The sequence below is a fragment of the Bufo bufo genome, chromosome 6 (assembly GCF_905171765.1).
Source record: "Bufo bufo chromosome 6, aBufBuf1.1, whole genome shotgun sequence".
In the NCBI taxonomy this organism is placed as follows: Eukaryota; Metazoa; Chordata; class Amphibia; order Anura; family Bufonidae; genus Bufo; species Bufo bufo.
Window position 1 is genome coordinate 84,061,944 of NC_053394.1, and position 16,802 is coordinate 84,078,745.

The 16,802-nt window shown below is 45.1% G+C and overlaps 1 protein-coding gene across 1 annotated transcript in view; it reads right to left on the reverse strand.

Moving 5' to 3' along the window:
- The window catches only part of MINPP1 (multiple inositol-polyphosphate phosphatase 1), a 76,660-nt gene that overhangs the window by 58,762 nt on the left and 1,096 nt on the right, over nucleotides 1-16,802 (reverse strand). Inside the window, exons 2-3 of the mRNA XM_040436955.1 lie at nucleotides 8,037-8,770; nucleotides 4,048-4,245 (exon numbers count right to left, since the gene is read on the reverse strand). Coding sequence (XP_040292889.1) covers nucleotides 4,048-4,245; nucleotides 8,037-8,655 — 817 coding nt within the window. The 5' untranslated portion in view covers nucleotides 8,656-8,770. The remainder of the gene's footprint in view (nucleotides 1-4,047; nucleotides 4,246-8,036; nucleotides 8,771-16,802) is intronic.

Below are 16,802 nucleotides of genomic sequence, written 5' to 3' on the forward strand. Positions count from 1 at the left end.
AGCATCCTTGGCGGCAAACCTCACAGACTCAGCTGAGGCATCCGCCAAGAATGCGGTGGCTGATCTAAGCAGTGGGATAGAATTTAACCACCTCAGCTCCCCTAGCTTAAACCCCCTTAATGACCAGACCACTTTTTACAATTCTGCAATACACTAATTTCACGGTTTATTGCTCGGTCATACAACTTACCACCCAAATGAATTTTACCTCCTTTTCTTCTCACTAATAGAGCTTTCATTTGGTGGTATTTCATTGCTGCTGACATTTTTACTTTTTTTGTTATTAATCTAAATTGACCGAAATTTTTGCAAATTTGCAAAAAATAAATCTCTGTAAAAGACAACTTTTCCAATTTTTTTTATACAAAGTTGTAATTTTACAGAGATATTTCTCTCACCCAGCATGGGTATATGTAAAAAGACACCCCAAAACACATTGCCCTACTTCTCCTGAGTACGGCGATACCACATGTGTGACAATTTTTTGCAGCCTAGGTGCGCAAAGGGGCCCAAATTCCAATGAGTACCTTTTAGGAGGGCATTTTTAGGCATTTGGATTCCAGACTTCTTCTCACGCTTTAGGGCCCCTAAAATGCCAGGGCAGTATAAATACCCCACAAGTGACCCCATTTTGGAAAGAAGACACCCCAAGGTATTCCGTGAGGGGCATGGCGAGTTCCTAGAATTATTTTTTTTTGGCACAAGTTAGCGGAAAATGTTTTAGTTTTTTTTCTCTTACAAAGTCTCATATTCCACTAACTTGTGACAAAAAATAAAATTTTACATGAACTCGCCATGCCCCTCACGAAATACCTTGGGGTGTCTTCTTTCCAAAATGGGGTCACATGTGGGGTATTTATACTGCCCTGGCATTTTAGGGGCCCTAAAGTGTGAGAAGAAGTCTGGAATATAAATGTCTAAAAAATTTTACGCATTTGGATTCCGTGAGGGGTATGGTGAGTTCATGTGAGATTTTATTTTTTGTCACAAGTTAGTGGAATAAGAGACTTTGTAAAAAAAAATTTCCGCTAACTTGTGGAAAAAAATAAAAAATCTTCTATGAACTCAAAAGTGATCTTTATAGCACCGCAGCGATTTTACAGTGTTTTTGCAGTGATCAGAATTTAAAAAAATTCTGTCACTGCGGTGGGGCGGACTTAACGCAAGTGTGCGCAGAAGATCAGGCCTGATCGGGTGAACACTGCATTTTTTGTAGAGCCTATAGAACATGTCCTATTCTTGTCCGCAATTGCGGACAAGAAAAGGCATTTTCTATATAGTTCTGGCAATGTGCGGATCCGCAAAATGCGGAAAGCACATTGCCGGTGTCCATGTTTTGCGGATCCGCAATACACATACGGACGTCTGAATGGAGCCTTACAGGGGGGTGATCAATGACAGGGGGGTGATCAGGGAGTCTAATATGGGGTGATCAGGGGTTAATAAGTGACAGGGGGGGGGGGTATAGTGTAGTGGTGTTTGGTGCTACTTACAGAGCTGACTTCTGGTGGTCGATCCAAGCAAAAGGGACCACCAGAGGACCAGGTAGCAGGTATATTAGACGCTGTTAACAAAACAGCGTCTAATATACCTTTTTGGGGTTAAAATAAAAAATAAAAAAATCGCATCTACAGCCTGCCGCTGGCAGGCTGTAGATCCACTCGTTTACCTCCCGATCCTGTGAACGCACGCTCCTGTGTGCGCGCGTTCATAGGAAATCTCGCAAGATGACGCGACGATGCGTCGAAGAGGAACAAATCGACCATCTCCGGAACGCAATCCTGCGTTAGGCGGTCCGGAAGCGGTTAATATTTTCTCTCTTGGGGTTTTATTTTTAATATGGTTTTCCAACTCATTGAACCAGAAACACATGCTACCGACGTCGCAGCTATGTTTGTTTTTATACCTCCTAGGATTTTTTTTAGAAGTGAGTCGACCTTCCTCTCCATAGGGTCCTGCAATTGTGACGAGTCCTCAAATGGAAGGGAGGTCTTTTTGACTACCTTAGCCACCTGGACGTCATTAAACAATTTAACATCAGCCAGAAGTACTTCTTACTATCCTCCACAATTTCTCCCTCAGATATAGCGTCAATGTCAACGTTCTGTCTAGAGGTGGAGGCCTCCTCGTCCATGTCCTCTGAATCAAAAGGAGGATGGAACAGACACCCTAGGTTTTTTCGACGGTGGTGTAGGAGGGACAGATCTACGAGAGGCCAGGGAGGACTTTATTTCGCTCTGAATCAAGGATTTGACCTCCATCAGTATGGATGGTTGCTCCTCTTTTACAAGATCATTGATGTAAACTTGGCAGAGTTTCTTTTTGTGATTTTCTGGAAGTCTCTTGCTACAAGTCGCACACCTATGAATTGTAGTTTTGGTTCTGGACTCTTTTACTCCCTATAAGAGAGGAGTAACCAGGTATCAGTAGACATGATAAGTATAGCAGGTCGATATGATACATCATTTCTTTCTCCCCACAGGGGAACTCCCGGTTGGAGTAGCTGAGGAGGCTTCAGAAGATTCCATCTGGACTGCAGGGGCGACAGGGACAGACATCTGTAGCTTGGAGCACTAAGAGGAAGACCAGGTTGTGTTCCACTGCATATTCAAAACTGCCGCTTCTAAATATCCAGAGTGGCGTCTGACGTCATTGCGGTGCGCGCATGCGCGCGCGTCCGGTCCAAGCTCCGCCCCTTTAGCCTCCTGCCGGTCCGTAGCAGAGTGCAGGGCTGAGGCCATTTAACCAGGAGTCGGCGTGCAGCGTGTCTCTGCGGCACGTGGTCAGCTTCCTCAATGTAGGAAAGGGGGACCGACGCTGTGAGGAGAGATACAGGCCCCTGCTGACAGGAACAAGATCAGCTCCATTGATATCCTCTGCCCAGCTTTGGACTCCACCGCAGGAGGGCAGAGCTAAGGGACACAGATCCCAAAGGTATTTAAAATAATAAAAGTCTTCACCTCCATCAGGAGGCCTCTCTGTGAGGTTCCCCTGTAGGGACAGGAAACACTGAGGGTGAGAGTGGGTGGTGGCCTTTTAAACTCTGTGTTCCTGCCCCTACAGAGGTCAAGGGGTCAGTATCATAGTAGAGCCGTCATGGTGGACGAAATGGAAAAAAACAGTCTCAGAATGGCCTGGATAAGTAAAAGCGTTTTAAAGTTATTCACACATAAAGTGACACTGGTCAGATTTGCAAAAAATGGCCTGCTCCTTAGGTCTCATGCACACGGCCGTTGTTTGGGTCCGCATCCGAGCCGCCTTTTTTGCGGCTCATATGAGGACCCATTCACTTCAATGGGGCCGCAAAAGATGCGGACAGCACTCTGTGTGCTGTCCGCATCCGTTGCTCCGTTCCGTGGCCCCGCCAAAAAAATAGAACATGTTATATTCTTGTCAGTTTTGCGGAAAAGAAAAGGCATTTCTACAATGGGCCGCCGGTTCCGTTCTGTAAATTGCAGAAGGCACACAGGCGGCTTCCGTTTTTTGCAGATCCGCGGTTTGCGGACCGCAAAAAACGGCACGGTCGTGTGCATGAGGCCTTAAGGTGAAAAGGAGTTCGGTCCTTAAGGGGTTAAAAAAGGACTTGTAACCTCTCCTGTCATGTCTGTTTTAGTACTACTTGCAGTCCCATGTAATAACTATTCTGGAGCATCTTTTCTTATGACTCCTTGTTGCACTATTCCTTTATTATTCCTGCTAGAAGTTATGAACAAATTACTAGTATTTTGCAATGGTCCTGCTGGGTGTTACCAGTTGTGGTGTCTCCCTGCACAGTCTGAGACTGGCAGCACTGACTGGACACCGGCTGACCACTGGTAACACCCTGTTGGACCCTTACTGCAGACTGCTGCCAATTTCAATTCATAAACTTTTAGCGGGATTTAATAGAGCAATGCACAACATACAGTGATAAGAATAATGCTCCAGAATTGTTATTACATGGGGAACAAGTAGTCACTACAGCAAACTCAGGGGAGGTGACAGGTCCTGATTTAAAACCCCACAGATTGTCCCCCTAACATAGAGATGGTATTCAAGCAGCCGTACCTGCATCCAGCTCATGCTCTGGAACGCTTAGGAGGTCAGATATTTTCTTCAGCACTCTCCTCATTTCTGGTCCTTTCTTAAACTTGTCCACTTCATGCATTGCTGTGTCATTATCTTCTACTTGGGCCACAAACTTCTCACAGTGATCAAAGAAACGCATTAAAGTGTCATTGACCACAGGGTTTCTGCACGCCGCACCTGCTCAAAGACACAGACATTTCACTGCACAGAATACCACTAAAATGTGCCATCACTTTATGATCCAAACTTTGGGGCCCCAAATGATCCTGAGAATGAAAGGAACGAACAGCAATGTAGTGCTGGATTCCTTTCCCTGCACAGCGACACTCTGACGCATGGCCGTGCATGGAACTGCAGCTGGCACCCATGAAACTGCACAGTGGGTAGCTGGGGCACAGCTGGTCTGAGGGAAGCGCTCAACCATTCTCTTCTCATTTTCAGTATATTTGGGGCCCCAGGCGTTAGTTCTCCACCTATTATAGAGCGACGACATATAGGAAAACCCCTTTAATTACTGACAGAGACTTAAAGGGGTTGTGTCATCTCAGACAGACATCGGTTGTATATCACTAGTATATGCCTCCAATGTTGGATAGGTGCAGGTCCCACCTATCTCCAGAACAGGGCGCGCAAAGTAAAGGAGAGCGCACTGCGTATGCGTGGAGTGCTCTCTATTTACTTCTATGGAAGTTCAGATAATAGCCAAGCCAGCGCTTGGCTATTTTTAGGACTCCCATAGAAGTGATGGAGGGTGGCCACGCTTGCGCAGTGTACTTTCCTTCACTTATGCCCATTCTGGAGATAAGAGCGAGTCCTGCACCTATCTGACATTGGTGGGATATCCTAGCAATATGCCACCATTGTCTGAGATGACACAACCCCTGTAATCATTTTTCAATGCACAGTAGTGCCATATGGCAGAGGTGCATGCATCACTTATAAGTCATTTAAAGGGAATGTGTCATTAAAAAATGATCCATTGATTAAATCTGCTTTTAGGTTTCATTTTTTATTTATTTTTTTGACGATTTTTTGTTCATTTTCCATGTCCTCATCTATATTAAAAAGAAAAACACAAAACTAAAATCATGCAGTTTTTTTGCATAGACCACTAGGCCTAATAGTATGTGGAGACCTCCCTGTTTGTATAGGGTAACTTTTTAGTAGCCATCTCTTTATCATCACAGACAGAATTACAATGACAAATATCACTTCTGTATAGATAACACAGGATCAACCATTCACAACAGGTCAGTGGTGGTGAACCCATGGCACGGGTGGCAGAGGCAGCACTCAGAGCCCTCTCTGTGGGCACCCGCCCCCTGGAAAAAGTCTATGGTGTACCAATATACCTTAGATTTTTCCTGCCATTCATCAGTGCAGGGCGCACTGAATGTAGGCAGGATATTATAGCTAAATGATAAAGTACATGGAGAACATACTATACTGGACTGTAGTATTCAGGGTAAATTGCCGTGTTGGCACCTTGCAATAAATAAGTGGGTTTTGGGTTGCAGTTTGGGAACTCGGTCTCTTAAAGGTTCACCATCACTGCAATAGGTGATATCACAGCTTAGGCTACTTTCACACCAGCGTTTCTGGGTCCGCTTGTGAGATCCGTTTCAGGGCTCTCACAAGCGGCCCCAAACGGATCAGTTTAGCCCCAATGCATTCTGAATTGATAAGGATCCGTTCAGAATGCATCAGTTTGGCTCCGTTCAGCCTCCATTCCGCTCTGGAGGCGGACACTGCGTTTTGATGTCCGCCTGACGATGCAGAGCCAAACGGATCCGTCCTAAATTACAATGCAAGTCAATGGGGACGGATCCGTTTTTCACTGACACAATATGGTGCAATTGAAAACGGATCCGCCTCCCATTGACTTTCAGTGTAAGTCAAAACGGATCCGTTTGCATTATCATGAACAAAAAAATAAAAAATATTAAATATTTTTTTTGTTTTTTGTTCATGGTAATGCAAACGGATCCGTTCTGAACGGATACAAGCGTTTGCATTATAGGTGTGGATCCGTCTGTGCAGATACCAGACGGATCCGCACCTAACGCGGGTGTGAAAGTAGCCTTATCTGCCCCCTCCTGACCTCTGGAAACTCTCTCTCAAAGAACAGGAAGTCTTGACCTATATGTGGGCCGAGTGGCCAGTGTGAAAACTGCAGGATTTTACGATCTTTTTTTTATTATTTAAATAAAGATAGGGACAGTAGCATAGCGATCATCATCGTGGGGGTGCGACTACAACTGGGTCCAGAGAAGGAGGTCCCAGGTCCGCTCAGATCCCTTGGCAGACCCCGTTTCCAACTGTGTCCACATCTTTAGAGGGCATTCACACAACCATATGTATTTTGCTGTCGGATACGGATGACGTCCATGTTCCATCTGGTTTTTTTCTGCTGACCTATTGTAACAATGCCTATTCTCATCCACAAAACAGACAAGAATAGGACATGTCCTATAATTTTTTTTCTGGACTGCAGAACGAACATATGGATGTGGGGCTCCACTGAAATGCGGATCAGATGCGGACCAAAAATATGGTCGTGTGAATGGGGCCTAAAGATGCAGATCCAGTTTAAAGCAGTGGAAGAAAAGAGAGTCTTTGGCTACCTTCCTCACCACTTAGGCTCCATTCACACGTCCTCAAATGGGTCCGCATCCGTTCCGCAATTTTGCGGAACGGGTGCGGACCCATTCATTTTCTATGGGGACGGAATGGATGCAGACAGCACACAGTGTGCTGTCAGCATCCGCATTTGCGGAGCGTCGCCCCGATCTTCAGGTCCCACTCCTCAGCTCCGCAAAAGATAGAACATGTCCTATTCTTGTCCGCAGCTTGCGGACAAGAATAGATATTTCTATAGGGGTGCCGGGCGGGTGTGTTGCTGGTCCGCAACACACCACGGACGTGTGAATGGAGCCTTACTGTGGTAGCTCCAGGCTGCTTTAGGCCATGTGGCCTACCAGATGTCTGGAGGTTGAGCTCCCAGAAATAAAATGGAGACGTGAACTTGGGAACTGCCTGCACAGCAATTTCATGAAGGGCTTTTCCCAATATATATTATATATCACCATAAATACCATAAAGATCCCTGGATCCCAAGAACAAGGCAGTGCATTGTCCCCTTCCTGATGAAGATCTGGCTATGAATGTATTGAAATCACTTCTCCACAAAGCCAGGACATTAGGGCTCATACACACAAACTTATTTTTCTCCCGTGTCCTTTCCGATATTTTTTTTGCGGCCAGCATGCGGAACCATTTACTTCATTGTGGCCGCAAAAAAAAAACAGAAATAACTCCGTGTGCACTCCTCGTCTGTCTTCCCACATGGCCGTTCCGCAAAAATATAGAACATGTCCTATTATTGTCCGCATTATACAAGGATAGGGCAGTTCTTTTATGGCCATTCTGTTCATTTGCAGAATGCACACACCCTGTATCCGTGTTTTGTGGATCCGCAATTTGTGGACCACAAAGTCTCCAACGATCGTGTGCACGAGCCCTTAAAGGGGTTGTCTCATCTCAGACAATGGGAACATTTCGCTAGGATATGCCCCCATTGTCTTATAGGTACGGGTCTCACCTCTGGGACGCGCACCTATATTGGGAACGGGGCCCCGCAAGGTGGTGACCGGAGGACTCCGGTCCGGCCACCACAAGGTGCACTCCCCACCGAAGTAGCTAAGCCAGCGCTCGGCTATTTTCGGCGGCCCTATAGAAAATGAATGGAGGGCATGCACAGTGCGCCCTCCACCACTTTCAGAGCTCCGATCTCGATATAGGTGCGGGTCCACACCTATAAGACAATGGGGGCACATCCTAGCGATATGCCCCCATCGTCTGTGATAAGACAACCCCTTTAATGGTATGGTTTTTGAGGACTCATGATGACATTAAAAGACTTGGTCATATGTGAGAGCAGCCCTCTGACCATGGCAGATTTCACTTACTTTCCCGTGTATCTTCAGTTGGTAGAGGAAGTCTGAGGTAAGTGTGTGCCAGCCCGCTGATAAAAGCTTTTGTGCTGTCAACACATCGATGCTTAGAGCTGGTGGTAAAAGACATTTTACATTTATGGAACTTGTCCGACGTGAACAGGGAAGGAAAGAGAGAAGCCAGTCTATAAGCCAGGTTCTTCATGTCCTCCTCTCCTTTCTTCACCAGTTGTCCATCCATCCAGTCCTCATACCACATGTCCCAGCTCTTCAGCTCCTTTACCAGCTCACAGTTGCTTGTACTTTCTTCGATTAGGCTGTACATTTTCTTCAGCTTCTGTATTTGCTTTTTGGTAGGGTATCGTGTCCCATGCCTGATCACAGAGACTATTTGGAGAGGGGTGCAAGAATTTGGCAGTAGATCATGCTTCCTTGTAACCAACAGAGGACTTGACAGGAGGAAGGGATTGACTTCTTCATATCTGGTCTTGGTTCCAAAATAAGAAGCTAATTTTGATGACTCTGTGATAACTGAGTCATGTCCGCCAGCGCTACAGAACCAAGTAACGGAGATGAGAAGGATCTGGGCGGCTTTGGGGGCACACTTTCTATATGTGTAGTATATAGGAAGCATGGTAAAATAATGGTGCCTCTGAGGTACACTGGACAGGGAAGCAGATAGTCTGTAGCTAGCTAAGCCTTCAGAGCTGTAGTGAAGGAACTGTGGCTCACCTCATCCATGGAAAGTCCTACAAGTGATAACATCAAGAGGACATCAGGGAGCACCATTCAGCTCTGAACACAATTTAAAATCTTAAAACCCTTTAAAAAAAAAACAACAACCTAATACAAGGCAACACATTTATATGGAAAACAAGTCCCTTAGCTTGATCAACACATGAACTAGGGGATCAGCAGCAAGGGGTCTTAAAAAAAGCACAAGAAAGGTGGACAACCCCTTTAAAGGGTTTTTCCATGAACTTGTCCCTTTTTAATTAGCTCCACAAGTATATGGTACCCAATAAAAAAAAATCATACTTAGGCTACTTTCACACCGGCGTTTTGGTTTCAGTTTGTGACATCCGTTCAGGGCTCTCACACGTGGTCCAAAACGGATCAGTTTTGCCCTAATGCATTCTGAATGGAAAAGGATCCGCTCAGAATGGATCAGTTTGCCTCCGTTCTGTCTCCATTCCGCGCTGCTTGCAGCGTTTTGGTGTCCGTCTGACGAAACTGAGCCAAACGGATCTGTCCTGGCACACCATGTAAGTCAATGGGGACGGATCCGTTTTGTATGACACAATCTGGCACAATAGAAAATGGATCCGTCCCCCATTGACTTTCAATGGTGTTCAAGACGGATCCGTCTTGGCTATGTTACAGATAATACAAACGGATCCGTTCTTAAAGGATGCAGACGGTTGTATTATCTGAACGGATCCGTCTGTGCAGATCCATGACGGATCCGCACCAAACACGAGTGTGAAAGTAGCCTTACTTCTCCCCCGGCTCCATCTTTTATTCCCCGGCTTGTTTATATCCGGCCAGGGTATGGATGGGGTAATGTGCACCGCTGCAATCAATTACTGAACTCAGTGGTGACGTGTCCCAGCTGTGATGTGCCGCTTGCATGCAGCAGCCTTACGTGACCCGTCTGTACATTGACTGAAAGTAAACAAGCTGGGGACTGGCTGCAAATTTATAAAAATATCCATTTATAAAATGATCGATGTTAATACATTTCTCCCATTTTTTTTTAACATGCCTAGGGATGAAGTGAAACTGCGCAAAAATGTTATGTATTTTAAAAAGTCACAATTCATAAATGTGTGAAAATCCTGGACACTGATGAATAACCCCACACAAATAAGCCGCCTATAAGAATGACAGTATATAGGTCAGCAACAATCCATACAAAGAGAGAAACATAGGCAGGACAAAATAACTTAAAGGAGTCTTCCGAAATGTTTTAACTGATGACCTATTCTCTGGATAGATCATCATTATGTGATCGGTGGGGGTCCGTCAACCAAGACCCCCACCAATCAGCTGTTTGAGAAGGCAGTAGCAGTCACAGAACCTAGGTAGAGTTCAGCTCCATTGAAGTGGCCTGATCTGCAATGCCAAGTACGGCCGCTATACAATGTACAGCGCTACTGTGAGCGCCAGTGCCTTCTCAAACAGCTGATCGGCGGGGGTCCTGGGTGTCGGACCCCCACCGATCAGATACCGATTACCTATACAGAGGATAGGTCATCTGTTAGAAATTCTCGGAAAAACCCCTTTAAAAAGGAAGCGGTTAGTGAATCATAGATACAATCGATCTATGTAAAACCAAATAAAAAGATCAGCACATACAGACTAGAGATAAGCGGACCTTTTAAGATTCTGTTAATTTTTTTAGGAAAATTCGGAATGAATTTCAAACCAATAGAGTCAATACACTCATCCTTAATACAGAGCAAAGAAAGAAAGTGGGACTGGCTGCAGAATTCAGTATATGACACTATACAAACGCATAGCAAACAAGAATAGAACAAGTAGAAAAAAATGGGCAAATTAGGTAGGCTACTTTCACACCTGCGTTAGGTGCGGATCCGTCTGGTGTCTGCACAGACGGATCCACACCTATAATGCAAACGCTTGTATCCGTTCAGAACGGATCCGTTTGCATTGTTCATGATAATGCAAATAGATCCGTTTTGACTTACACTGAAAGTCAATGGGAGGCGGATCCGTTTTCAATTGCACCATATTGTGCAAAAACGGATCCGTCCCCACTGATTTACATTGTAAGTCAGGACGGATCCGTTTGGCTCTGCATCGTCAAGCGGACATCAAAACGCTGCAAGCAGCGTTTTGGTGTCCGCCTCCAGAGCGGAGTGGAGGCTGAACGGAGGCAAACTGATGCATTCTGAACGGATCCTTATCCATTCAGAATGCATTGGGGCTAAACTGATCCGTTTTGGGCCGCTTGTGAGAGCCCTGAACGGATCTCACAGGAGGACCCAGAAACGCCAGTGTGAAAGTATCCTAAAATCAAAACACATTTAGGGCTGATTCACACAACTGTGCTCGGTCCGAGAAACATGGTCCATGTGTTGGCTGCATCTCCTGCACCGACTGCATCACAAGTCTATTGTACTGGACTCCCATCATCATTGATCACAGTACAATGGACCCTCCATCAGATAGGAACTCATTGTATCATTCAGAAATCACTATGGTCTAGTTAGTCCGAGTTAAGGTAGCTTCGGCCAACAAATGGACCGTGTTTCCTGGACCGACCGAGTTAGGTAGGGATCGGTGAGGTGGGTGATCTTTATTTTTTAACCCATTCTGCCCCTTATAATTGGGCAACCCCTTTAACAGGAACTGTGGTCCTTCAACAGTTGATTATACAGCAGCACACTCTCCAAAAAGTAAAATTGGGTGCAATCCCTCCTAGATTCCAGGTACGAATCCACAGATAATTGAGGCAGAAGGTGAGGGTGATGGAGCCGTTTATTACCCCAGTAGTCGCAACGTTTCAGCCCAGCTCAATGGGGCCTTTGTCAAGCAAACAAATGATGTCCCACAGAGGTTTAAATACCCACATAATAATAAGGATACATAATTAATCATCAATAATACATGATTAAGTGTGCAAAATAATAACACATATAATATCCATGATTCAAAGTGCATCAATAGTTAATAATATAAAAACTTATGTCATAGCAGTTAATGATTCATATGTAAATTCATCCTTTGATATAAATAGTGTCTTATATTTTTTAAGTGCCTGAATAAGTGGTTTCACCTGTAAAGAGTGCCAAGTGCAATTAGAAATCATCAGCATCAGCTGTGATATGTAATATAATATCTACAGAAACACCTGCTACATCGTTGGTGGCTCCTAGTGTGAGAGATCGCGTCCTCCATGGGCCAGTGCGCATGTCACAGTAGCGCCAAACTCGCCCTACCAGTGGCGAACCCCATGTGACTGAGGGTCGTCACCGCTCCAGTCCCGTGAGCGCTCCAAAGAGCGTCACCGCGCCGATCACGTGTGCGCTCCAGAAGAGACATGGGGACATCAGTGTCACGGCTGAGTATGGGGAAAACCCTCAGCCGTGCGATGTCGAAGATGATAGTCGCTGCTTGGCCAGGAGCACAGAATTAGGGAGCAGGTCACCTCCTATCGCATCCCTAATCTGACCCTGACTCCTAGCTGCATGAGCCGACCTTGAAGGTAAAAGGGCTCATGCTCCGGAACCTCGGATCCCTAGTAACCCTCCGCAGATCCCTAAAGCTAGGAGCTGGGTAAGACTACCTGTTCCTCCTAGACACGGAGGAACAGGAGTCTCACAGGCCAGGCTACCAAAAAGGGGAAACATAAACAACTTATGGCAATGGCAGGTAAATGCAACAAGTATAGCACCTACCTGCCACAGACACAAAGCCTGGAACCCATGCAGAAGCGCTGCTGTCCAAAGAACACACACGGACACAGCACACACCAGACATAACACAGGAACCCAGGACCATAAGCTGCAATAAACAAACATACCAAAAACACACCTTAATGACATCATGTGTGACATAAACTTATGACCACAAGGGTGGCCCACACTGGCAGATGGTAAATAACCAGGAGGATGCCTCCAGCAACCATGGCTGAAGTACCCCTCAGCATCTGGTCTCCAGAAAGGCTTTAAAGCCCAAAGTAGCCACACCCACACTCAGACACACCCAGTGTTCACACAGAAAGAAGGGAGTTAACCCTTCCTACACCAGGCAAGGTAGTGAAGCTACTTAAAGGGAAAAGCACATAAAGACACTCACCTGTTACCGCCGGCAACGGCATGCGTGGCAACCATGTCCTGAGGAACAGCCAGCAGGCCGAGACACTGCCACCACATGCACACAACACCAGACGTTGCCGCGGACAACCGCAAGTGAAGGGAGGTGTCACAGTGCATACAAACATAACCTCGTGCACAACAAACAGACAAAGTGCATACACAAAACTACACGTTGCCAAAGACAACTGCATGCATGGACAGCGAGCCGCCCAGCAACCAGCTCAGGCTGCTCCACTGCCCAACAACCACAAGTTGCCAGCGGCAACCACACGTGAGGCAAGATACTAGCCCTCACCTGTGGTTGACAACAATACAAGACCGCGGGCAAATGCATGCGGCTCCCAAGGAGTCACGACCATGACGATAGTCGTGACAGTCAGGCAGAGGAGAAGGAATGCTATAAGCTTAAGCGTGACGTATCCATTATGGATGTAGAGAGATAGATAGCTGGACGATATTAATGTCTATAAACGTCTACCTTGTGATCCTAAGTTTGACATTTCGAAACTGATTACATATAAATTGGATGCCACCAAACTGGGAGGGATCATTGATGTGGAACTTTATACCTTTTTATTTACTGCACACCCCAGAACACCTTTTTTGTATATTTTACCTAAGATTCACAAATCACTAGTTGACACACCGGGACGTCCGAATGTTTTCGGTAGGGGATCGTTATTCTCTAACATTGCTATATTTTTTAGATCAAGCTTTACGGGATTTTGCAGTGAAGACTAGGTCTTACATCAGGGATACAGGTGATTTTTTGGATAAAATTACCAGTATCACAATACCTACACATTGTATACTGGCATCGTTTGATGTCACAAGTTTGTATACAAAAAGCTCTACATTCTAGTCAATATACTAGAGAATGTCAGGACGTCATTGTTGATCTGCTTAACCTAGTTTTGCGGCACAATTACCTTTCTTTTATGGATCAGTTTTATTTGCAGTTGCGTGGGACCGCCATGGGTTCTAACGTGGCGCCCACGTATGCAAATATTTTCATGGCTGCCTTGGAAGAACAATGTGTCTATGTGTCCCACCACTTCAGCCAAGTGCTGGCGATATAAATCCACGATATTTTTCTGATTTGGACAGGTGATAAGTCTACTTTACATGACTTTCACCACTTTCTCATTCAGATTGATCCGGATATCAGCTTTACTCTTACCTTCTCTACAGAAGAAGTTCAATTCCTTGACACAATGGTTCAGGTGGTGGGGAACCACCTAAGCATGAATTTATATATGAAACCTACAGATTGTAATAATCTTCAGAGATAAACGGTTGATTCTTTACCATATAGTCAATTTCTTAGAGTTAAGCGTATTGTACAGGACTCTAACCAACTATCTAATAGGTATCAGGAGCAGTGATAGCCAGTTCCCATTGTTCGCCCGCGAACACGTGGGCTGCCATCTTAACTCACAAGTCCGGCGATGCACAGGTAAGCCCTTACCTGTGCCTGCGCCGCGAGCCGGTCAGAAACAAATGCGGTCACCGGGAGCAGGCAGTTCCGAGAACAGCCGCCAGGGGCCTTCATCGGGCTGTTCTCGGAACTGCCTGATCCCGCTGACCGCATTTGTTTCAGACCGGATCACGATGCAGGCACAGGTAAGGGCTTACCTGTGCTTCGCCAGATTTGTGAGTTAAGATGGCAGCCCGCATGTGTTTGCGGGCGAACTCGGCAACCTGGCCATCACTGATCAGGAGATGACATAGAAATTTTGACAAAGAGGATATCCCTCTAAACATATACAAAAACATTTGTCAAATGCATTGAACCACCAATGGTCAGACAAGAAGAAGGATAAGGCCCCCTTTACGCGTATTCCATTTGTTACTATTTTCTCAGAACAGAGTAGTCAGATTAATGGTATTATGAGAAAACATTGGTTAATTTTGACTAGTAATTTGAAACACATTAAAGAATTTACGGTACCACCACTCATGTCCTATCGACGTCCACCAAACCTTTGTGATAGGTTGGTGAAGGCCGATATATCTAGTAAAGGAAAGGTACAGACATATATTGGTACTAAGAGGTTAGGCAGTGTAGGAAGGCGCAAGGATCCATCATTAACGCAAGGTATGTGTCACCGAGGTTCCTGTCCTCGGTGAAGTAAGAGACAGTATTTTCAGGTGTCAGCGGCAGCCAGTGCTGATTGACACTTTGCTATTTTAGTATGGCTGTATAGCTGATCCAGGTCAGCTCTTACTGGGAGTAGTCAAAGTGATGGGTGGGTGACTACACCCCACGTTCCAGGCCAGGTCTTGACTGGCCTATAAAAAACCCAGCCAGCAGTGTCAACTCTCTGACAGAGGAGCTCTGGCAATCGCTGGTGTGGGAAGTGAGCCCTGTGCTGGGCTGGAAAGCTGAGACCTGTGTGTTGGGAGAGCACGCCACCTAACGTTTTTTTGTTATACACGAACTTTCTACTTGGTGTGAACAAACACCAACCCTGCAAATGTGTGAATAAACACGGACATTTGAATTACGAACTTGTACTTTGCCTCTGTACTGCACCTGCTTATCCCAACTACCAGAGCGAATCCCCACAGCTGCTATCCTTGTCTCAATTGCGTCAATTGTCCCTACATGTTAAAAGGAGCAAGTTTCACACACCCCACATTGGGGACACGTTTTGATATTCGCCATTTTCTCACTTGTGATAGCACATATGTGGCTTACCTGCTTCAGTGCCCCTGTGGCCTACTCTATGTTGGAGAGCCCACGTGAGACCTGAAGACGAGATTCAACCAACATAGATATACTATCAGACAAAATAAGAAAAGATTTACCTGTTCCCAAGCATTTTGTTGATTTCCGACACAAAGAAAAGGATCTCAAGTTTAGAATCTTGGATCATAATCCACCTTTTAAGAAAGTGGGTGATAGAGAATTGATACTTAAGCAGAGAGAACTCCAATGGATTCCTCAATTACAGACCCTCAAACCCAAGGGCCTGAATACTGAGTTCAGGTGGAGTCTCTTTGGTGTTTGTCGAATCTCTTTATCGGTCCCTGCTGTTTGGTAATATGAATGATGTCTTTGATTTGTTTTTCATATATATCTTACAGTTTATTTTATTTACCTTCTAGATCGACATCTACTTTGTCACTTCTACCCTGCCGCATCTTGTTGGTATCCGCATTGAGAGAGACGAAGGCCATCTACATCTATTATCTAAAGTTTAGCCTCCTGGGGATTACAATTGTCATAAATGGCCTTTTTTTTCCCCTTTAGACACAGGAATTTTAAATTATGCCTACACATTTCACTTCTCTTTATGTGGGGCTTTGTTGTTGGGTATGTTTTTTTTTTTATAAAATGGCCAGTAATAACTGTTTTTGTGAATTTGGAGTCTCTTTTGGGATTATTATTTTGGTCCCGGATTGGGGGACACAAATTTGTGACCCCGAACGTGGGACCATAAAGTGGTGGGTGGAATTCTGCCACTGATCATGACTGGTTGCCCCACCTTATCTTACCTTTGTGTCTCCTCTTTCTGAGAGATGTGTGGAGCCATTGATAGTGTTGATAAATCCTCCATCCTTGATATAGTTGTGTATCCTTGTCTCATTGTCCCCATTCATTTATTCTAAGTATTTTCTCCAGATATATGGAGTGTATTACTATGTCTGAGGTTATATTACCTCTATATATTCCAAGTTCCTATGTCTTAGTATTATGAGTATTACTTCTATCAAATTCTATAAGATGTATGGTTTGAAGTTATAAATATTGTATCCTCAGGTGGTTATTCTTTGCATTGATCTATTTGACATATCGGATGGGGACTGCGCATATCAGACGTGATAGCGTTATTTCTCCTCTGCCTGACGTCCCCACTAGTGTTGAGCAAACTTGTGTTTTAAGTTTGGCGTCTAAAGTTCGGGTTATCGAAGAATCGCGTTATGGACTCTA